At 42.3% G+C, this 24,581-nt stretch overlaps 1 protein-coding gene across 4 annotated transcripts in view; it reads right to left on the bottom strand.

The window, feature by feature from the left end:
* uggt2 (UDP-glucose glycoprotein glucosyltransferase 2) overlaps positions 1-24,581 on the bottom strand; it is a 437,193-nt gene that overhangs the window by 20,941 nt on the left and 391,671 nt on the right. For 2 of the 4 annotated variants that reach the window (XM_041199272.1, XM_041199273.1), the window contains exons 33-37: positions 20,319-20,420; positions 12,642-12,726; positions 10,487-10,669; positions 8,873-9,033; positions 7,359-7,473 (exon numbers count right to left, since the gene is read on the bottom strand). In XM_041199272.1, the coding sequence (XP_041055206.1) occupies positions 7,359-7,473; positions 8,873-9,033; positions 10,487-10,669; positions 12,642-12,726; positions 20,319-20,420 (646 nt within the window). Of the gene's footprint in view, positions 1-7,357; positions 7,474-8,596; positions 8,697-8,872; positions 9,034-10,486; positions 10,670-12,641; positions 12,727-20,318; positions 20,421-24,581 lie in introns of those variants that run through there. The other 2 variants (XM_041199274.1, XM_041199275.1) reach the window with 2 other exon arrangements.

Below are 24,581 nucleotides of genomic sequence, written 5' to 3'. Positions count from 1 at the left end.
TGGAAGGTGGAGATTGGAGATTGGAAACCCTTGTGTGAAAGACGGAGTGCAGTGAGACCGGTTGGCTCATGGTGTGACAAGCGCCTGGGGGGAGTTGAGGAGAGATCCATAGCATCTGTTTCAGGTGGCATCTGTCACTTGGTTTCAGAGTGTGGTGTGTCTGACCACAGGATGCCTATTGGTTGACATAGACTGTGTACCTACTGTGAACATTAAAGTATAAGATAGCATTTGTAATTTGTGTTATCCTTACAAATCTGTAAATATCTGTAAAAGTATTGTTGTGGATGAAAGGGTATTGTAATATGGATCAACTCTTCTTGTTTAATAAATGTTTTATCCTTTTGTTAAAAGTTCATTAGCTGACTCCTGTGACTTTGTTCAGTAGCTGCTCTCCACGTATTTACACAAACAAATGAAAGTTAGGACCTATCAAGCTGGGTTCCACTCTGGGATGAGGCTTGTCCAGGGGTAACTTCAGCTGGTATCATAACAAATACATGTGCCAGGGATTAGTTCGCATGCCTTAAAATATAGACACAGTGCTGAATTTTAATTTGGAACAATGGGCGGGTTTTGGTTGGATGGGGCATTTAAAGTTTTAACAATCTGATTACTGTCCCAAATCCACCTCCAAACCTTCTATTTCCCTGATTTAACTTGGAAGTTAGACAGATGGGTTGGAATCTTAAATATGATCGTGAGGCTGTGAGCCTCATTATCATGCTGTTTTTCAACTTTAATTGTTGTCAATCTGGCTTATTGAGGTGAGGACATGGACTGGGTGGATTCATGTGTAAGTACCTTCATACTTACCTCTTGGCTTCAGGTACATGCCTGAGAAGCATCCATGACTTTCCCCACCCCACCCCAATCCCAGCTCCAAACTCTTCCTCATTCCTCTAAGCCCCTAATCCCCTCATCAACCAATGAGCCCTCTGATCTCCCCCACCCCTTCCCTTGGCTCATCTCGATTAGCCCCTACTCCATCTCTTCAGGTTGACCCTCCCCAATCTCCCATTGTAGGGGTATTGGGGCAAAAGCCTTCCTTTAGTTGCCAGTTTCCCAAAGCCTGGAAACCTGGACAGTCAGATTGAAATTTAAAATGGACATTAAATCTGAGGCACACAGTCTCATTATAATATTTAAAATGATTCCCCTGCCTCCTGAGAGCAGGCTGACAGTCTGCCACTCTCCCTGTCCGACCTCTGTTATAGACTTAAGTGGGAATGGGTTTGGGTCAGAGAATTCTAACACTTTTACACCCTACCTGAAATAAACACGTCTGTTTCCCACCATACGATATGAATGTAAAATTCATATGATTTTATTTTTTATATACCTGCCCAGCCCCACAAACTGTTTTTAATTTCAGAGTAGGTGCCTGTCGGTTCTAAAGTATGGAGCTTGTTGAACGCACCATACCAAAAGGATACAAAATTTGTCCAACTTGTAATTTAGGGCAGAATTTTGCCCTCGGAGGCGGGCGCGCCCCACTGGCTCAGCGGCAGGTGGACAGCCACTGGAATGGGGCCCGTCGCCATTTTCAGAGGGTGGGCCAATTAAAGCCCGCCCAGCTATGTGCTTCCTGTGCGGGGTTGGGGGGGGTGGGGAGGGAGGGAATCCCCATCTGTTAAAGTGCGGTCTTACGCATATGCACGCGAAACTGTACATTGCTCCCTGAGGCAAAGTCCTGTCTCAGGGAGATTTGTGAGAGGTAAGTAAAGTCTAAAAATAGAAAAAATATTAAAATTATTAACATGTTCCCCTCCTGTGATAATGTCACACGAGATGGGGCATGTTAATAATAAACACTTAAAATTTATTACATTTTTAAAAAACGGACATGAAACTTCATCCCGCCAGTGGATGATGTTTCATGAATAACCTGGAGCCCGCTGGGGCTCCTGGCCTGCCCCCCAGCCTTAAGGTTGGACGGGCAGTTCTTTAATTAATTTAACTAGCCTGTCAATGGCCTCAACGTACCATTGACAGGTTGGCGGGCGGACAGCTGATTTCGCTGTCTGCCTGCCTTTCTAAAAATTTAAAGGGACCCAGATGACGTTGGGGATTCCTCCCAACGTCATCCCGCGTCATTTTCCCCTCGGCGAATGGGCCCTGCCCCCAAATCACCGAGGGGAAAATCCTGGCCTTAAGTCCAAGATTCTGTTGTATAGGAAACACGATTTAAGGTAGAAGCCCTACATGAAACAATGGGGGAGAAACTTAATTTGCACTGCTTTCCAGCTCAAAAAAAGATGGCATGACCCAAATAGCTATCTAAAGAAGATGACAAAAGATCAAAGCCAAATTTGACTAAAATTGGTGAGCTGAGAATGCCAATTGGGCATCTGGATGCAGCTCACTAGTTGGGCCCTTTGTAATTTTGGACACTTCCACTGTCGAGCTAGGTAGATCTTGGATCACCTAGATGACACTGACTTGAAATTCAGCCCCCTAATCTTGATTTTTTTGCACCAGCTGATTGAAGGACTGTTGATTAGGCAGTTGAAAACCTTGAAGAACTAGATGGTGCAAGCACAGTGGAAGCTCCAATCGAATGACAACCAGTTTTTGCATCAGGCTCCTATAAGTAGCCAGGAAAGCCCCAAAGTGAATCTCACTCAAGAAACGTTTTTCTGTGTTGGAAAATGGTGAGGGTGAAGGTTCCTCTGGAGAGTGCAGCCAGAGCTAAGTTCACGGCACTGTGGATGGCTCAGCCGCCAAGGGGGAAGGAGTAAAAGTGCAAGGGCAATAGTGGTAGGAGACTCAATAGTGAGGCACTTCTGCGGCTGTAGACGTGACTCCAGGATGGTGTGTTGCCTCCCTGGTGCCAGGGTCAAGGAAGTCACAGATCAGCTGCAGGGTATTCTGAAGGGGGAGGGTGAACAGTCAGAGGTCGTGGTTCACATTAGTACCAATGACATTGGTAGAAAGAAGGATAAGGTCCTGCAACAAGAATTTAGGGAGCTAGGTGGCAGATTAAAAAGCAGGATCTCAAAGGTTGTAATCTCTGGATTATTCCCTGTGCCACATGCTAGTGACTATAGGAATAGGAGGATAGAGAGGATGAATGCTTGGCTGATGAGATGGTGCAGGAGGGAGGGCTTTAGTTTCCTGGATCACTGGGCCTGTTTCTGGTGAAGCTGGGGCCTGTACATGTCAGATGGGTTGCACCTGAACTGGAACAGGACCAACATCTTTGTGGGGAGGTTCGCTAGTGCTGTTGGGGATGGGGTTTAAAACTAATTTGACAGGGTGATGGGATATAGGGTGGAGTATGGTAGGGGGTGATGCACAGCCAAACATCGAAGAGAAACTAAGTCAGCTTGGAAAGCAGAGCAAATATAGACCTGTTAAGGCACAAGAAAATAATGCAAGGCTGGATTACATCTATTTTAACACAAGGAATCTTACAAGCAAGGCAGATGAATTGAGGGCGTTGATTAACACATGGGAATATGATATTGTTGCTATCACAGAGACATGGTTGAGGGAAGGGCAGGACTGGCAGCTCAATATTCTCAATATTCCAGGTATAAAATCTTACAGGTATAAAAGATGGGGTGGCATTGCACTATTGATCAAGGAATCAATTACTGCAGAAAGGAGGGATGGTATCTTAGAAAGGTCCTCAAATGAGGCCATATGGGTAGAACTCAACAACAAAAAGGGGGTAGTCTCTTTTCTGGGAGTTTACCATAGGCCTCCAAAAAGTCAGGGGGAGGTAAAGGAGCAGATAAAAATCTCAGAGAAGTGTAAAAATAATAGGGTAATAATAGTAGCGGATTTCAACTTCCCCAACATTAACTGGGATAGTCTTAGCATAAAAGGCCTAGAAGGGGCGGAATGCTTAAAGTGCAAACAGGCAAGCTTTTTGAGCCAACATGTAGAAAGTCATCCAAGAGAAGGGGTGGTACTGGACCTAATCTTAGGGAATGAAGCCGGGTAAGTGGTAGAAGTGTCAGTGGGGAAGCATTTCGGGGATAGTGACCATAACTCTGTAAGATTTAAGATAGTTATGGAAAAGGAGAAAGATGGACTGGAAATAAAGGTCCTGAATTGGGGGAAGGCCGACTTCAATATGTTAAGAAAGGACCTGGCCAAAGTGGACTGGGAGCAGCTACTTGTAGGAACATCTACATCAGACTAGCGGAGTCATTCATAAAGGAAATAGTGAGAATTCAGGGCCAACCTGTTCTTGTAAAGGTGAAGGGTAGGACCAACAAATTCAGGGAACCCTGGATGTCAAGGTATATAGAGGATTGGATAAGGCAAAAAAATGCTATGGCAGATACAGAGGGCTGAAAACAGCAGAAGCCCTAAAGGAGTATAGAAAGTGTAGGCAGGTACTTAAAAAAGTAATTAGGAGAGCGAAGAGGGGGCATGAAAAAACACTGGTGGGCAAGATAAAGGAAATTCCTAAGGCATTTTATAAATATATTAAGGGCAAGAGGATAACCAGGGAAAGAGTAGGGCCAATTAGGGACCAAAGTGGCAATCTGTATGTGGAGCCAGAGCATGTCGGTGAGGTTTTAAATGATTACTTTTCATCATGTGTTCACTATGGAGAAGAACGATGTAGGTATAGAAATCAGGGAGGGGGACTGTGATATGCTTGAACAAATTAGCATTGAAAGGGAGGAGGTATAATGATTTTAGCAGGCTTAAAAGTGGATAAATTCCCAGGCCCAGATGAGATGTATCGCAGGCTGCTACTGAGGCAAGGGAGGAGATTGCAGGCGCCCTGACACTAATTTTCAAATCCTCTTTGGCCACAGGAGAGATGTCAGAGGACTGGAGGACAGTGAATGTGGTACCGTTATTCAAGAAGGGTAGTAGTGATAAGGCAGGTAATTGCAGACCAGTGAGTTTAACATCAGTGTAGGGAAGCTATTGGAAAAATTCTGAGGGACAGGATTAATCTCCAATTGGAGGAGCAGGGGTTAATCAGGGATAGTTAGTATGGCTTTGTCAGGGGGAGATCATGTCTAACAAATTTGATTTAATTTTTTGAGGAGATGACTAGTTGTGTAGATGAAGGTAGTGCAATTGATGTAGTCTACATGGACTTCACTAAGGCTTTTGATAAGGTCCCACATGGGAGAATGGTCAAGAAGGTAAGAGCCCATGAAATCCAGGGCAATTTGGCAAATTGGATCCAAAATAGGCTCAGTGGCAGGAGGCAGAGGGTGATGGTCGAAGGTTGTTTTTGCAGTTGGAAGCCTGTGACGAGTGGTGTGCCGCAGGGATCGGTGCTGGGACCCTTGCTATTTGTAGTGTACATTAATGATTTAGACATGAATATAGGAGGTATGATTAGTAAATTCGCAGATGACACGAAAATTGGTGGTCTCGTAAATAGTGAGGAGGAAAGCCTTAGATTACAGGACGATATAGATGGGCTGGTAAGATGGGCAGAGCAGTGACAAATGGAATTTAATCCTGAGGAGTGTGAGGTGATGCATTTTGGAAGGACTAACATAGCAAGGGAGTACACAGTGAACGGCAAGACTCTATGAAGTACAAAGGATCAGAGGGACCTTGGCGTACATGTCCATAGATCCCTGAAGGCAGCAGGTAGATAAGGTGGTTAAGAGGCATAGAATATAAGGGCAGGGGGTTATGTTGGAGCTGTATAAAACGCTAGTTAGGCCACAGCTCGAGTACTGTGTGCAATTGTGGTTGCCACACTATAGGAAGGATGTGATTGCGCTGGAGGGGGTGCAGAGGAGATTCACCAGGATGTTGCTTGGGCTGGAACATTTTAGCTATGAAGAGAGACTGGATAGGCTACAGTTGTTTTCCTTAGAGCAGAGAAGGCTGAGGGGGGACCTGAGAGTGCCATACAAAATTATTTGGGGCACTGATAGGGTAGATAGGAAGAATCTTTTCCCCTTTGCAGAGGTGTCAATAGCCAGGGGGCGTAGATTTAAGGTAAAGGGCAGGAGGTTTAGAGGGTGGTAAGAATCTGGAACATACTGCCTGAGGGGGTGGTAGAGGCAGGAATCCCCATAACATTTAAGAAATATTTAGATGAACACTTAAAATGCCATAGCATACAGGGCTATAGGCCAAGTGCTGGAAATTGGGATTGGAATAGATAGGTGCTTGATGGCCGGCATGGACATGATGGTCTGAAGGGCCTGTTTCTGTGCTGTATAACTCCATGGCTCTATGACGCAATGGGCAGAGTTTTGCCGTCGACGAGCAGGGGACTCACCGACGTGTAAAATGATGCAGGATGATGTCGGGCAGAACCCCTGATGTCAACCCACCCCATTTAAATTTCCAGGAAGGCGGGGGCACAGCAAAATCAGCTGCAGGCCCGCCGACCTGTCAATGGCCAATGGAGGCCATTGACAGGATCATTTAAACAATTAAAGGACCTGTCCATCCAACCTTAAGGTTAGCGGGCAGGCCAGGAGCCCCAGCAGCAAATAGAGAAAACATGAAACTTCATCCACAGGTGGTATGAGGTTTCATGCAGGATGTTAAAAATTTTAATAAAGTTAACCTGTAAATTATGAACATGTCCCATCTCATGTGACATTGTCACATGAGGGGGACATGTTAGGGAATTTTTTTTTCTATTTTTAATATTGTTCAAAGTGGAAGCGCATGCGTGAAAGTGCGCACTCTCGCTTTTAGGGAATCCCCCCGCCTGCACAGGAAACGCATAGTGCTTCCCGCCAGACGTCACACAGGCCATAATTGGCCCGCCCACATAAAATGGCGGTGTGGCCCCCTTCATTGGTGGGAATTGGCTCCCCACCCGCCGGAGATTGAGTCGAGCCCACCCACCCCCGACAAATATAAAATTCTGCCCAATGTGTCTGATCCATTTCTCAGGTAGGTGTCCAGAACATCTAAATGTCAATCACCTGAAATTCAGGCCCTAACCTTGATATTTTGCACAAAAAAGTGCATATTGTTGTCCAACCTCTATCACAATGAGTCTCCATCGGGTGATGTGGAACCTCCCAAAGCTAGCTTTTCATTTACCAAGAACATAAATAGGCATCACTTGGAAGGAAAGGAAAAAAAAGATGCAAGATGTAAAGGGGGTAATTTTCAATTAAGGTGGGAGTAGAAATCTGGTGTAGTGGATCAGTTTTTCTTGAAACAGGGAAGCAGTCACTGACCAATACTTATTGCTTCTGCCAATGTCGAAAGTCACCCCAATGTTGATTCAATATGTTCAAGCATAACTGTATAAAATCAACATAAATATTTCAATTCAAATAAACTTATAACTAAGAATCCAGAAAAATCAGATTTTGCATTTTTTGTCCAAAGCCAAGCAGGACCATCTTCAACATATATGGTATTCATGAGCAATTTAAATAAAAACTGACCTGATCCAGGTTAGACAGACTGTTGGGATCCTGACTGAGTGCTTGATACTGACCTCGAAGGCGATCACCTGCTGCTATTTTCCTAAATCTCTTTAAATCTACAACATACAAAGCACTAAAAAAGGAGATAATTGCAGATTTTCTTCATTATAACCATAGCATGTAATACAGTTAAAATATCCAGAGCCATGCAATCATTAATTGGATCAGTGTTTCAAATCAAAAAATTTGACTAATGTTCAATCAATTTAGTAAATCATGTTAACAAATCCTCAGGTCAATGAACAAAATCATGATGAGGAAAAGAGCATTTCTCTACTAAGGAGTGTGCTTACCACCCTGAAGCTATTGAATTGTTGCAAAAAAAAAATCAGGTTTATTAATGTCTTTTAATGAAGGAAATTCTTACCCAGTTTGGCTTATATGTCAACTGCTTAACAAATGGCCCAGTTGCATCACATTATTGCAATGCTTCAAAAGGCAGCCTACCACCATGTTCTCAAAGGCAACTAGGGATACGCAATAAATACTAGTCTTGCCATTGACACTCACAGCTTAATGAATTAAAAGAACACAAAACACTTCTACTTTCCATGCAACACTCAGCAGGCAATAAAATTGGTGTTTTTTTTAAATGGTACCTAAAATGCAGTAATACATTCCTAACGAGTTTTCAGAAACAGTCAGGACAGACAAAATTTGGTAGAGAAAGAGTACCTCAAATCCAGCAACCTCAGGACAAAGTCCATTACAGATTTTGAATTTTTACAAAAACATTGGAACGTTCTTTATTCAAATCAAAATGCCTTAATTCAATCAATAGGGGATGCAGGAAAACTAACTGATATGATTGCAAAGCACTTTAGGTTAATGTCCATATCGCTGCTATTAATTCACTTTTCATGCATTGGATTTAATAACTCTTTCATGCCTCCCCCACTTCTTTACATCATTTAAAATGAGAAAAGATCAATCAAATGGAAATACCCTGTTGTTATAACTGAAAACTATTTGCTTTTTATTTGTGCAAGATTGCACAGTACCCTTAATAACTCTCTTTGAACTGACATGGGCCAGCTGCAAGAGGGCAACCAGTGCCCATGGAATGTAAAGGCTTTTGGGAACCAAGTGCAATGTTTGAATTTAAGCCTGTGGGCTTTTATTTGGGTGGCCTTAACGTCATCAAAACACAATGCTGTTGCAAGAATAGGCATATGTCCTAATCCCAAGTAAAATACCTAACTAATTCTTTGGATTCTCCAAGAGTCTTTTGTTCTTCCTGGGTGAATCCAAACGTCTCTGCTACATCAGCGCTGAGTCCAGTGGGATCAAGGTTCACTGGAGAGTGGGAAACAAAAGCCCGTCAGTACTCGGCAACTCCCTGAACATTACAGAGCGAAGTCGGGTGGGGGTAAGATTCCCTAGTGCGCGGGAAAAAAATGTCCAGTTTTCGGACACCAGTGGTTTTCAGATTTGAGATACCCTACCTGTATTTTTATGATTATAGATTATACCTTATGTGGTACTTTCTGCCTCCCAAATGTGAGGCCCAGTATCCTGAGTTCCAAAAACGGTAACCATCCATTTCTTTACGGCTGTCACAGAATGGTGTGTATCCATAGGGTGCACCTTCTAAATCCAAATCAAGTAGTTCTTTTAAATCAGTTCTCACAATCTAGAGGAAAGAATAAAAGTAAATATTTAATACTAACAACTGCTTCATTAAATGAGCAATGTTTAACAATTTTTTAAAAAAAGACTGTGCTTACTTTGAGAAAGGAGAAGTGTCTTGCATGATATCATAATCAAATGATTTAAGATATATAAGATTAGAACTAGGAAAATATGAAGATGTAGTGAAAATGCATTAAATTTGAGACAAGATGGAAGCTTTCAATGTTAGGAAAAAATTAACTCAACTAAAGCATTTTAAGAATAGATATTTAAATAATAAAAATAAAAATACCTAATTAACCATGTTTTGTTTTTTATCGAACCAAGTTAGAAATGGTTAATGGACAAAAAGCAGAGAGTAGAGACAACAGGGCATTTTCAAGTTGTTAGACTGTAATTAGTGGGATTGCCATAAGAATACATGCTGGGGCCTCACCTATTTACATTCTACATCAATGATTTAGATGAAGGTGCTGAGACCCATGTTTGATGATGATACAAAGCTAGGTGGGACAGTAAGGTTGTAAAGGGATATAGACAAGTTAAGTGAGTGGATAATAAAGTGGCAGATGGAGCATAATATGGGAAAATGAGAGGTTGTTCGCTTTGGTAGGAAAAAAAAAAACAGAATATTTTTTTAAACACAAGACATGAGTGTCCTCCTGGAAGAAACACAGAAAGTTAACATGCTGGTACAGTAAGCAATTAGGAAGGCAAATAATATGTTGGCCTTCATTGCAAAGAAGTTAGAATACAAGGATAAAATAGAGTCTTGCTGCAATTGCACAGGGCTTTGGTGAGACCACAATGTGTGCAATTTTGGAGTAAGAATATACTGGCTTTAGAATGGGTGCAACAAAGGTTAACTAGATTGATTTCTGGGATGACAGGATTGTCTTTAGGTTGACTGGAGTGGGCCTATGTTCTCTAAAGAATGATAGGTGATCTAATTGAAACCATATAAGATTCTGAGGGGGTGGGGTGACAAGGCAGATGCTAAGATGCTATTTTCCTTGAATGGAGAGACTAAATTGAACTAGGGAACATATCTCAGGATAAGGGAGAAAAGGGGGAATGTCTTCACTGAGAGGGTTGTGAATCTTTGGAATTCTCTACCACAGAGGGCTGAGGATGCTCAGTCATTGAGTACATTCAAAGTTGAAATAGCTTCTTGGACTCTTGGGGAATCAAGGGTTATGGGGAGTGGTTGGGAAGGTGTGATTGAGGTCAAAGATTAGCCACAATGTTATTTAATGGTGGAGCAGGCTTGAGGGGTTGTACAGTCTACTTCTGCACATATTACTGTGTTACAATGTACTTCACTCAAAACTCACACATTTTCTGATATTCTTGGTGCCCAGGCAGTTTATGCTATCTGGATACAGACCCAAGAAAAATTTTGGCTATTCAATTCCAATGTGAGCCATGCCACCATCCGAAAGAAACACATTTACCTGGTCAGCATCAACAAAGATAATTTTGTTAACAGCTAATGGGAAAAGAACATCTAGAAAAAGGATCTTGTAGCCCCAAATTATCCTCTGTTTCTCTGTTTGCTGATGAAGCCACCTAGGCCATTTGTATTGTACCAACTCATATTGGAATCCATATTCATTTGCCATTTCTGGGATGAACTCCTGGAAAAGGAAATCAAAGTTGTCAAGCAAGTCTTTCTTCTATAAAACAGTATCCAGAATACAAACAAGTATGTAACATGATAATTACAAGAAAGAATGTTATTTTATGAGTAGGTACTCCAATTAGTGTCATTTGTATCTATTAGTGTAAGGTTTACATACAAAATGTGGTTAAGGAAACCAAACACAATGAAATACTGTTACCACAGATGTCAGCATATAAGTCAATCTTTGAAGTCTCCAAAAATCATTCCAAAATTGGGGGTCAACTTATTCACTGAGTACAAAATATGAACTGCTGATGTGGGTAGTTGCCATTTTGATATGTAAGAAAAAACAACACTGGTAATTCATATTAACTTAGTGTGGCATGGTTTATTGAATTAATTACTTGGAGCAAATACCTGTAACTGCAATGAAAGAATTTTAAAACACATCAAATTCATTTTCTTTGGCATCTGTGCAAAGAATTCATTCTGAGTAACTATAGCTATGGCATCATCGTAAGGATCCCATTCTGGATCGGTTTCAGAATCATCCCTCCATCACAAATCATCTTCCTCACCATCTATTGAATTGGATATTCCACATTTTTTGATCCATCTTATCACTATTTGTGCATTAGTTGCATCCCATGATTTGATGACGAAACCACACAAAACATCAAGTGGGGCTGTGCACATATTTCCATTCTTTGTGAAGGTTTTTTCTCTGTTACCTATACCATTCGACAGGAATATGATCCTTGAATGACTTATCGAGGCACACGTTCAAAGACTGAACTATGTATGTTAGGCCCCCTGGTATAACTGCAATGTGGGTATTATTTCTTCGTAGGTGCCCCTTGATCTCATCGTATGGGATCTGAACATGTCCTACATACTAAGTTGCATTTGTTATTTAGGCCTTTTCAAGGTCAGGCCAGTGGCTAGCCTTGGTTCTCATGGTACATTTGATCTTGGGCATCTTCTTCAGGAGGATTTGTGCTTCGCCCATTCTTGCACCAGTTTTTTACTAACACTGAATTGCACAGCACAGTTATTTGATGAATTAGCAAATTTTACAACTTTTAGCTTGAAACCAGCTCTAATTCGTTTTGTTGGAAGACTCAATTCTCTTTACCGTTCCCCACACGGGGTCCACTCTGTGTGGGTGTGTCTTAAACTCCCGTGCATATTTGCCTCAAAGCCAGTATCATAAGCTCAATCCCTTGTGTCCAGCTATAACTTAAGTAAAACATGAATTTGAGGTGCATAAAATTGAGGCTGACTACTAATGCAAGTATAGCATGCTATGGTTGAAAAGGAGGCAGGGGCATCGACTTATATGGCAAGCACATGCACAAACATTATTTTGAGCGAAAGTTGGGTCATTTTATACGCTAGTTCAAATTATAAGCTGTGATCTACAATAAATATAAGGCAAAATATTCCAGAGGCTTAAAATCTGAAGCCAAAACAGAAAATTCTGGAAACACTCATAGCATGGACAGAGTAGATAGTAAGAAGCTTTTTCCCAGGGTGGAAGGGTCAATTACTAGGGGACATAGATATAAGGTGAGAGGAGAAAACTATAGAGGAGATGTGTGGGGCAAGTTTTTTTTACGCAGAGGGTAGTGAGTGTCTGGAATTCGCTGCCAGAGGAGGTGGTGGAAGCAGGTACGATGGTGTTTAAGAGGCAGCTTGACAAATACATGAATAGGATGGGAATAAAGGGATACGGACCCTGGAAGTGCAAAATGTTTTAGTTTGACAGGCAATACAATCAGCGCAGGCTTGGAGGGCTGAAGGGCCTGTTGCTGTGCTGTACTTATCTTTGTTCTTGTTCTTTGTTCACTCAGCAGGTCAGTTCTGATGAAGGATCTGCACACTCTGTCTCTTCTTTTTATAGATGCTGCCTAACCTGCTAAGCTGTTTCAACATTTTCTGTTACAGTATTTTGTCCAATGTGCTGAATATCAAAGTTCCCTTACTTTGAAAGTAGGAGATAGGTAATTCTTCAAAAACCAGAACTTGACAGTGGATTTGGTGTGTTTTAACACAGAAAGCATCATAATTCTGAAAATATAAATGTAAAAAGTAAAGAATTTAACATTTTAACATCTGCACATTACCAATGCACCTTAAATACATAAAATGGTTATGGGCTGTGAGGTGCAATGAATTATTCAGAATGAAAGATATTTAACATACTCTATTTTACAACAGTCAAAATATTATCTAATCAAGAAAATGAAGTTGAGCTGTAGCATAAATTATTATGGAAAATAATGGAATACAAACCAGAAAAAGCTTTAAAGTTAAATAAGTTAGTGGAGGAACTTACCCTTGTTTTGGTGTTTTCTCTAGATTAAGACACCCATGTGATACAATTTTCATTTCATTCCAATTTGCATTTATATATGAAAGCTGCTCTAATAAATGCAATTAAAATCCTACGGGAATATTCAATAACATGCCCTACTGAATTCTCAAAGATGCACAATTTGACTCCAGAGAATCGTATAGCAGAAAATTCAAAACATTGTGCCTTTGAAAGAGGTATCCAATTAGTCCCACTACCCTGCTGTTTCCCCCTAGTCCTGCAAATTTTTCCTTAAGCAGATAAAGAAAATTAGTATTGAATCTGAACCATTCTTTCAGGGAATGCATTCCAGATCATAACAGCTCAGAGTAAAAGAAATTGTCCAATCCCATCCTGGTTTTTTTGCCAATTATCTTAACCCTGTCTGCTCTGGTTACCAAACGTCCTGCAAGTGGAAACTGTTTCTCCCCATCAACTCGACAAAAACATCTCAAAATGTTGAAAACCTTAATGAAATCTACCTTAAACCTTCTTTGTTCAAAGGAGAATAATCCCAGCTTTTCTATTTTCTACACATAACTGAATTCCCTCATCCCTGGGACCATGTTGGTAATCTCTCTCGCACCCTGAGGCAGTGACATCCTTCCTAAATTGGAGAATTGGTATTATAACTGAGGTCTAACCAGTACTTTTTAAAGGTTTATCATGACTTCCTTGCTTTTGCACTCTATGCATCCATTATAAAACCAAGAATCTCATACACTTTTGTTTAAATAGCCTTACCAACTTGGTCTTCCAATTTCAAAAATTTGTGGAGATGAACACTTAGGTCTCTCTGTGCCTGCAAGCCTTTGAAATTATGCCTTCTATACCAAAAACAGCAGTGGCCTCAAGACAGGTCTCTCAGGGACATCACTAGATACTGCATTCTGAAAAACAATCTTTTGCTACAACTCTCTTCTTTTTGTCAATCAGCCAAATTTGTATCCACTGCCCCTCTAATTCCAGGGTTTTAAATTTTGCTAACAAGTTTATCACCTGGTATTTGATCAACACCTTTTGAAAGTCCATATACAGAATATCAACTGCACTATTTTCATCAACCCTCTCGGTTATATAATAAAAAAACTCAATCAATTTGGCCTGACACCTTTAACAAATTTGGGTTGCTGTCATGTATTAACTGATGTCCTTCCAAGTGACAATTTATTTTGTCTCAGATTATTTACTCTAGAAGTTTCCCCACCATTAATGTTCTGTTGGCTTGCCTATTATTTATTCTTCTCCCATTTTGTGAACAGGGGTGTAACATTTGCAATTCTCCAATCCCTCCTCTCCTATTTCCAAGGAGGATTAAAAGTTTGTGCCTAGACCCTCATTATTTCCGCCTTAATTTCATCAGCAGCTAAAGATACATTTGGACTTTTCTCCTTTGAGCAAGTTTTGCTACTTGCTCCTTTTATTTAGCCTATCCAATTTCTCTAACTCTTCCTCTTTTACTGTAACATTGGCAGCGTCCTTCCCCTTAGTGATGGCAGATGGGAAGTACTCATTTAGTACCTTAGCCATGCTCTCAGCCTCCACAAAATGATTTCCTTTTGGTCTTTAATCAATCCCATCTTTTCTCTGACATTACTGTTACACTTTATAATTTTACAGAAGACTATAGTGTTACCTTTTATGTTTCCTCCTAATCTTTTCCCATACTTCTCTTTGCCCCTCTTATTTCCTTCCCTTGTTTTCCTCTGTACAATCTGTTTTCAGCTTGATTTTCTATTCTATCATGGAAGCCTGACATTTATCATCAGCCTCCTCTTCTTTTTCATTTTAACCCCAATTTCTTTGGTCATCCAGAGAGGTCTAGCATTCGATGCCCTTTTTTACCTTCTCATAAGAATGGTTCTCATTTGTATCCAAACAATTGTCTTTTTGAAGACCTCTCATTGCTCATATAATCTTATAAACTGAAATGAAAAACACCTTTCCTCCAAACCTAGATTAGTCTCTGAAGTTGATAAATGGTGACACTAAGTCATTAAAGAACAATTCCAGAATAAGTTGACCAGAACTATGGTATAAATGGAATACTTGGGTAGATTTATGTCGAATACATATCAATCTTACAATTTATAGTTCAGTCCATGTGTGTTATGTTTGTTAGAACACTACTGCATGAATGTAATTCTGGGGTTACTCTTGTTGGAGCAAAGGGTATTGAAAGGATATTTGATAGAGAACTACAAGATTATGACAGGTTTAGATAAGGTAGCCAAAGAAAAGCTGTTCCCATTAAATGATCATACAAGGACTAGAGGATACAGATTTACAATAAAAACAGTGTTAGAAAAGCCCAGCCCAGCCCAGCCCAGCCAAGCCAAAAAGGGAGCATGTGTGGATGGAGGAACAGAGTTAATGTTTCAGGTTCAATATGACTCCTTTTCTAAACAAGTTTAAGGTTTTGAGCAAGAAATGCAAGAGGGGTGTGAGGAAGAACTTTATGCAGTGAGTGGTACTGATGTGGAACTTACTGCATAAGAGAATAGTGGAAGTGGAGATCAATGACTGAAAAAGAACATTGGATGAACATTTGAGAAAAATAAACTGGCAGGACAAAGGGATAGAGCAAGGGATGGAACTGACTGGATTACTCTACAGAGAGCGGGTCACCACACAGATTAGATAAAAATTTCATTATAATGTGCCTATTTGTGGAGAGAGCTACTCTATTAACCTTTGACAAACATGCAGCAGCACATTATCTTTTATATAAATGTAAAACATGTTCAAAAATTAAAAAGCAAAAAATTACAAAACAAAAATCTAATTTTTAAAAATCTAAAAATAAACTCCATGGCAAAGTGTAGTTTTGAACCACATAGACTAGAAGAGCCCAGTTTCAAACCCTGCCTTATGCTTAATTAAACAATCCCCACCTGGAATTCCAGAAAGGATCCTACACTCAATTGTCAAACCCAGGCTCAGAAGAATGAAATGAAATTGGCAAGCTCCCCAAGCGCTCCAAGAAATTAAGCTTGGGACTATGATGGAAGTCCATCAGCATTCAATGTCTAAATACACACAGAAAGAGGAATCACTTAAGAAAAATGTCTTAAAGGCCAGCCAACTCCACCCCCACCCTTTGCAGCTGCACCACAGCATAAGTTGCCAGCCTTTGGAAAGGTTGGGAAATTAAAGTGGGCGAGGGATGGGGGAGGGGAGTGTATTGGACACAAGAAAGCAAAGTGGCATTGAAAACAAACAAAACACATGTGAAACATACACTGAACAGAGAAAAGTGCATCACGAATAAATCCTTTGATGTACCTTTAATTCAGGTCTTTACATAGAATTAAGTAGTCTGCAGCACAGAAACAGGCCTTTCTATCCAACTCACCTATGCTGGTGTTTAAATCCCGTATATGCCTCCATTCACTCTAATTACCTCTCCGATCCTGCCCCTGAATTACTCTGGTCCCTTACCCCTCATTGGCATATCAAGCTTCCCCTAATGTGTCAGTGCAATCTGTTTCAACCACTTTAGGTGGGCAGGGAGCTCCACATACTCACATTTGTGTGCAAAGAGCCTCCTAAATGCTTTATTTTATCTGCTGTGGTTATCTTGTATTATGCCCTCTTGTTCTAGATGCACCTAGAGCAGATGGAGAGGCAACTAAGAGAAATAGAAGGTACGACAGACACCACAGGAGACTGATGGAACTCAGTGGCGGACTTGGTTAGAAAACTGGTGAAATAGTATGTGAAAGATCATCAGGAAGCCGAAAAGCTGGAAAGGAAATTTGGTGGTTGAATGAAAACACAGAAAGTGCAGTCAAAGAAAAGAAGCAACTGTCAAATAAGTGGAAACAGTCAGAACTCAAAGGAGATAATGAACAGTACAAAAAGGCAAAAAAGGAATGCAAAGAAAATTATTGCTAGAATAATATCCTTGACCATGAGATATCTTCAGAGTAACAGCTGCTGGAGATAGATTAACAAAAGATGAGGAAAATGTACATACAATCAAGGATGCAGGTGGCATAATATTAGTGGAAGAGGATGAAATCAGGGAGAGATCGGGCCAATACTTTTATGGGCTTATGAATGAAAAAAAACAAGAGTCAGAAGAGGCAGCTGCAAATCTGTGAATGGCATCTAGCATCAATCTGAAAGAAATCAGAACAGCACTGAAAGGAATGAAAAACAGCAAAGTAGTGGGACCTGATGAGATACCAACGGAAATATGGGCTTGACTAGGTGAACAAGCTACTCAACTGTGATAAGACAGGAAATGTCAAGGGTATGGAGACAAAGCATTCTACTACCAATCTTCAAAGGAAAGCTGCTAAGGAATTAAATTCCTTCAAGTGAGGCTCATGGACCAGAGACATCTGGAAAAATGGTCGAAATCCATGAAGATCAGTTCGGATTCATGCCCAGAAGCACCACCGATGCCATTTTTGTTTTGAGACAAGTGAAAAAGAAATACTGGGGAGGTCAGTGCAACATGAAGATTGTATTCATTGATCTAGAGAAAGCTTATGACCAGTGCCTCGGGAGGAAGATTGGAGATGCTAGAATTTGTGGAGTCCCTGGGAAGTATGTATGATTATCATAGGATGTGTACAAAGAGTACCAGACAAGAGTATGAAGTAGTGTGGGGGAGAGTAAGAGTTTCAAAATCAAAGTTAAATTGCATCAAGGATCGGCACTGAGCCCCTTCCTCTTCCCAACTGTCATGACTGTTCTAACTCAGTTGTAGGAGGCAGAGGGTGATGACAGAAGGATGCTTTAGTGACTGGAAGCCAGTGTCCAGTGGCATACCACAGGGATCTGTGCTGGGTCCTCTATTATTTGTCATTTATATAAACAACATAGATGACTATGTGGGGAGTAGGATTAGTAAGTTTGCAGATGACACAAAGATTGGCCGGGTGTTTAACAGTGAGGTTGAGTGTCTTTAGCTACAGGAAGATATAGATAGAATGGTCAAATGGGCAGATAAGTGGCAGATGGAATTTAACCCTGAAAAAGTGTGAGGTGACACACTTTGGAAGGAGTAATTTGACAAGGAAGTATTCAATGAATGGCATGACACTAGGAAGTTCTGAGGAACAAAGGGACCTTGGCCTGTGTGTCCATAGATCTTTGAAGGTGGAGGGGCATGTTAGTGGGGTGGTGAAAAAGGCATATGGGACACTTGCCTTTATCAGTCGAGGCATAGATTACAAAAGTAGGGAGGTCATGTTGGAGTTGTAGAGAACCTTGGTGAGGCCATAGCTGGAGTACTGTGTGCAGTTCTGGTCGCCACATTATAGGAAGGATGTGATTGCACTGGAGGGGGTGCAGAGGAGATTCACCAGGATGTTGCCTGGGATGAAACATTTAAGTTATGAAGAGAGGTTGGATAGACTTGGGTTGTTTTCATTGGAGCAGAGAAGACTAAGGGGCAACCTGATCGAGATGTACAAGATTATGAGGGGCATGGACAGGGTGGATAGGGAGCAGCTGTTCCCCATAGTTGAAGGGTCAGTCACAAGGGGACATAAGTTCAAGATGAGGGGCAGGAAGTTTAGGGGGGGATGTGAGGAAAAACCTTTTTTACCCAGAGGGTGGTGACTGTCTGGAATGCACTGCCTGGGAGGGTGGTGGAGGCAGGTTGCCTCACACCCTTTAAAAAGTACCTGGATGAGCACTTGGCACGTCATTACATTCAAGGCTATGGGCCAAGTGCTGGTAAATGGGGTTAGGTAGGTAGGTCAGGTGTTTCCCACATGTTGGTGCAGACTCGACGGGCTGAAGGGCCTCTTCTGCACTGTGATTCTGTGATTCAGCAAGTGAAACATAAGTGCCATGGTCAATGATGTTTGCAGATGTAACTGAGCTATGTGATGTGGATGACGAGAATATGACTGAGTATCTGGAGAATTCGAGAAAAGCACTGGGAGACAAAAGATACTGGGAGGACAAGCCTAGGGAAGTGGATCGGAGTGAAAATGTAAAGGTTATAGGTGAAGACCTGGAGAAAGAGAATGCCTGGGGTCAGTGGCAGAAGAAGATGGAAATATGGGATTGGAAATTAAACAACAATTAGTTCTGGATGGTGTAATTGGAAGAAGTGCAGTGGAGTGTTGTGCAATAGGAAATTGCCACTGAAATGGAAAGGAAGGATCTACAAGACAGTTGTGAGATGGGCCTTGTTATATAGTGCAAAAACTTGGGCAACATTTATCTCAGTCATCATCTTGGATCTTATGATATTGTGAATACTATTTCCTAGAAGTTATTATTTATTCTTTTTTATGTCCTCCAGTTCATTTCCCATTATTATTTGTTTTATTTGTTCTTGGGATGTGAACCGCAGGCAAGGTCAACATTTATTGCCTATCCCTAATTGCCCTCGAGAAGGTGATGGTGAGCTGCCTTCTTGAACCACTGCAGTCATGTGGTGCAGGCACTCCCACAGTGCTGATGGTGAGGGTATTCCAGGATTTTGACTTAATGACAGTGGAGGAACAGCGATGTAGCTCCAGTTTAGGATGGTGTGTGACCTGGAGGGGAACTTGTGGGTAGTGATGTTCCCATTTGCCTGCTGTTCTTGCTTTTCTACGTGGTAGAGGTCATGGATTTGGAAGGTGCTGTCAAAGGAGACTTGGTGAGTTGCTGCAGTGCATCTTGTAGATGGTACATACTGCAGCTACTGTGCGCCAATGATGGAGGGAGTGAATATTTAAGGTGGTGGATGGGGTGTCGATTAAGTTGGCTGCTTTGTCTTGAACTAGGCTCTTCCTCCCTTCTTACAATCTGCATCATAAGAGTCTTTTACACACTCAAAGAAATCCATTCCCTTTTCTGCTTCTACCCCTCTCCTTACCAGCTTATTTGGAAGTTTTGAAATCCCCATGATTATGATTCTGTTTTCCTCTTACCTATTTTGTAGGTTTGGCTAAATATTTCCCCCTCTGACTCTCTTCCACCATTTGGTAGTCTGCAGTATTCCCATAACAATGTGACTGATCCCTTATTATCCTTGTTCCAGACATAATAAGAGGAGGCAATGGCGTAGTAGTATTGTGGTTGGGCTAGTAATCCAGAGACCTAGGGTAATGTCCTGAGGACCCAGGTTCGAATCCTGCCACAACAGATGGTGGAATTTGAATTCAATAAAAATCTGGAATTAGAACTCTACTGAGGACCATGAAACCATTATCGATTGTTGCAAAAACCCATCGTGTCAGTAAAAGTTCAGTAGGGCTGCCGTGTTCTGAGCCACAGCAGATTTTTTGGTCTCTCCTGCACCCTTCCCAGTCCACAGTTAATACTGGAACTATTTTGTCATCCAACTAACCTCAAAAATCGCTCATACAGATGTCCTGATGCCACAGAGAAAACATTAAGGATGTCATCTTTTTTATTTTCAGTCTGTTCAGATCTGAAACCTTCTGCAAAGCTGAAACACAGGAAAGGGAATCATTTGATAGTTGAAATGAAAATTCAAACAATTCCACAGAACTTACATTAGCAGAGGTCATAATGAGATACACAATTTGAGCTCTGGGCCTCAACTCTGAACATAGCATAAATTTATTTTTTTGAACATATGATCAAAGCTGTAGCAAGCATACTAAATAGCTCTCAATGGGCATTTGATGTAGCTGAATTGAAAATACTTGTATTCGATTTACCGTTGCTGTTGCACTGGATAGCCCAAATTAATAATGGTCATGTTTAAATAAGATTTGCTCAATTGATTATCCCTCTTCCCACTTTTCTCCATTTCTTCCCATTTGTTCAAGCCAGGGGATTGGCCCTTTCCACTGGGGGGTTCTCTAGTGAACACAGGTTGCCTGAAAAGAAGGGGCCCTCCATCTCGAGCCTGCAGCCATGCTACCAGAGTATACCTGACAGCCTTGCAACGTGGCTTGGGCCCCACCACCCCACTGCTGCCAGTTAAAATACTAGCGGTGATGGTCAGTGGCCACTTAAGGGCCTCAATTGGCCCAAGGGCAGTCGGGCTACCCAACACCTACCCCGTTACTGGTAAAATATCAGTGGAGGCAGGTAGACGATGGGCATGTGCCTCACTCCCTTGCCATCCCACCCGATTTTACATCTACTCCCACCTTCCAGCCCCCTCTTCGAGCAGGGTGTAAAACTCTGGCCACAGTGTGGCTGTGAAAGCGATCAGGTTCTGATCTCTGAAAAAGTATGCATGATGACTTTTGGAAATTAGTTTTCATTTATCAAATCACATCAGAAATTCAGTCATAAAATTTACAGCACAAGAAAAATCCTTATAAATGTCTCCAATTTCAAATACAATCACAGCCCAGCGATGTAGAATTGATTACATAATGTGATATTTAAAATTTAAAAAAGGAATGGAGTTTTCAGTATTTCGTCCATCATATAATCAGAGATAACACTGCACATGCGTAGTCAAAAACAATTGCTAAATTGTTTTCATCAGGCTAAACAGGACTAAGGGGTTAGAGAATAACTGGACCAAGGCAAAGAGAGAGAGTGGGGGAGGAAGAGACATTGAGCTGGGGTGAATATGGGTGTAAAGGAGAGGTAAAATTGAGGTAAAGAGAGAGAAAGGGAATAGAGTGAAGGGAAAAGTGTAGAGAAAGTTTAAAGAGAGAGTAAGAGAGAGGGAAGAAGAAAGATTAAGGAGTGAATGGGAAAGGGAGGAGGGATATGGGAGGTGGGAAGAGGAGGAAGTAACAAGGAGGTGAGGAAAGGAGAGAGGGTGAGGGGAAGGAAGAAGTGTGCGGTGGGAAATTACTTCAGTAGGTGAAGGTAGAAAATTGCGAGTTAGTAAGCGTATTTCAGTGGTTGGGTGGGCAGGGATGTGAAGGCTTCCTATGTGCCTCATTGGAGAGGAAAGTATAGAAAGTTGGAGAGTTGGAACAATGGCCCAATGGGATTCTGGTTGGCTACTACTCAATGGGGTGGAGGGGAAGGTTGGAAATGTGTGACAGTGGAAAGGCTGTAAAAGTGACTGTTTTTTACACTCTAAAAACCCTGGGTCAAATGTAGAACATATTTGTATGCTGTCTTGGCACAGGCAGAGGTCTGCAAATATAACTCAGTGACTAACTGCACACAGGAAAAGCTGGAAGGGCATGAAGCTGAGCCAGAAAGGTGAGTGGTGGTTTCAAACTTTGCTGTATTTCTGCTCCTGTCTGCTTGTTGTACAGGCTTCTTATCCTAGGTCATCACAGACACTGACAACTAGACCAAAATATGGAGACTGTGTGTGTGTGTGTGTGTGTACGCGCGTGTGTGGGGGAGAGAGGGGTGTGTGTGCGTGTGGGAGAGACGGGTGAGAGAGCGAGTGTGCGCGTGTGAGAAAGCGCAGGGAGAGTGTGTGTGGGAGAGAGAGGTGACTGTGTGTATGGGAGAGAGGAGTGTGTATGTGTGGGAGAGAGCGCAGGGAGAGTGTGTATGGGAGAGAGAGGTGACTGTGTGCGCGTATGGGAGAGAGGTGTGTATGTGTATGTGTGTGGGAGCACGGAGGGGTGTGTGTGGAAGGAAGGAGGGATGTGTGTGTGGGAGGAGGGAGGGGTGTATGTGGGAGGAAGAAGGGATGTGTGTGTGGGAGGAGGGAGGGGTGTGTGTATGTGTTTGTGTGACTGAGAGAGTGGAAGAAAGAGGGTGTGTGTGTGTGGTGAGAGGGGTGTGTGTCTGTGTGATGGGAGAGAGGATGAATGTGTGTGGGGGGAGAAAGGGTGAGCATGTGTGTGTGTTTGGGAGAGAGGGATGCGTACGTGTGTGGGAGAGAGGGGTGAGTGGGTGTCTGTGTGGGAGAGAGGGGTGAGTGTTTGTGTGTGTGTGTAGGAGAGAGGGGTGAGTGTGTGTGTATGAGTGAAAGTGAGGGCAGGGAGAGTGTATATATGTGAGAGGAGATTGTGTGTGTGTGTGGGAAAGAGGGGTGATTGTACATGTATATGTGTGTGGGGAGAGAGGAGTGAGTGTGTGTGTGAATATGCATGTGAGAGAGAGAGCAGGGAGAGCGTATGTGTGAGAGAGAGGGGATTGTGTGTGTGGGAGAGAGGGGTGAATGTGTGTGTGTGTATGCATGTGTGAGAGAGGGCAAGGACAGTGTATATGTTAGAGAGAGAGGAGATTGCGTATGTGTATGAGAGGGGTGAGTGTACATGTGTGTGTGTATATGTGGGAGAGAGGGTTGAGTGTGTGTGTAGGAGAGAGGGGTGAATATGTGTGTGTGTGAATGAGTGTGAGAGAGAGAGGGTTGAGTGTGTGTGTGTGGGAGAGAGGGGTGAGTGTGTGTGAGAGAGGGGTGAGTGTGTGTGAGAGAGAGAGAGAGGTGAGTGTGTGTGTGGGAGGAGGGAGGTGTGTGTCTGTGTGTTTGTGTGTGGGAGAGAGGAGTGAGTGTGTGTGTGTGCATGGGAAAGAGAGCAGGGAGAGTGTGTGTAGGAGACAGAAGTGATTGTGAGAGTGGTGCGGGAGCGAGGGGTGAGAATGTGTAGGGCTGATTATTGTGTGTCTGTATCTGTGTCTGTTTGTGTGTGTGTGTAGAGGTCTGATTATTGTGTTTCTGTATCTGTGTCTGTTTGTGTGTGTGTAGAGGTCTGATTATTGTGTGTCTGTATCTGTGTCTGTTTGTGTGTGTGTGTAGAGGTCTGATTATTGTGTGTCTGAGTCTGAGAAGGGGCTAATTGCTGTGCGTGAAATATCTCTGCCCATCTCAAAAGCCCCCTTGAAACATACTTTGACAGCATCCTCTTCTATTACAACTTATCCTCCTGCTTGGGTACATTAGAGGCACATTGTACTTGTCAAAGGTCTTTAAAATACTGCCTGTAAAAGCTCTAAACATTTACCATTAACAGCCATTAGGTTCATAACATTAACTCAGTTGAAGCACCACAAGTGCCACATTGCATGTGTACTCAAAAAATTCCAGACATCGCTGCACTGGGCCAGAAGCTGTGATTGTGTGTTGGTGTTGTGGGGGTGAGGGTGAGTGGGACTCCTGATTCTGTGAGTGAGCCAAACAGGCACACACTCTCCCACACTCAGTCTCTCTCACGCTCACTCACTTTCCCGCACTCACTCACTTCTCTTTCCCAAACTCACTTACTCTTTCTCACACTCACTCGCTCTCTCTCACACTCACTCTCTCTCTCTCACACACACACTCTCACACACACTCTCACACACATCTCACTCTCTCTCTCTCACACACACACTCTCACACACTCTCTCTCACACACAATCTCTCTCTCGCATACACACACTCTCTCTCACACACACACTCACTCTCTCTCTCTCACACACACTCACTCTCTCTCTCTCACACACACTCACTCTCTCTCTCACACACACACTCACTCTCTCTCTCACACACACTCACTCTCTCTCTCTCACACACACTCACTCTCTCTCTCACACACACTCTCTCTCTCGCGCACACTCTCTCTCTCGCGCACACTCATTCTCTCTCGCGCACACTCACTCTCGCACACACTCTCTCTCTCTCTCTCACACACACTCTCCCTCTCTCTCTCACACACACTCCCTCTCTCTCACACACACTCCCTCTCTCTCTCACACACACTCTCTCTCTCTCACACACACTCTC

The sequence above is a fragment of the Carcharodon carcharias genome, chromosome 11 (assembly GCF_017639515.1).
Source record: "Carcharodon carcharias isolate sCarCar2 chromosome 11, sCarCar2.pri, whole genome shotgun sequence".
Lineage (NCBI taxonomy): Eukaryota > Metazoa > Chordata > Chondrichthyes > Lamniformes > Lamnidae > Carcharodon > Carcharodon carcharias.
The sequence above is the reverse complement of the archived record's forward strand: the minus strand, read 5'-3'. Positions and strand labels throughout refer to the sequence as shown.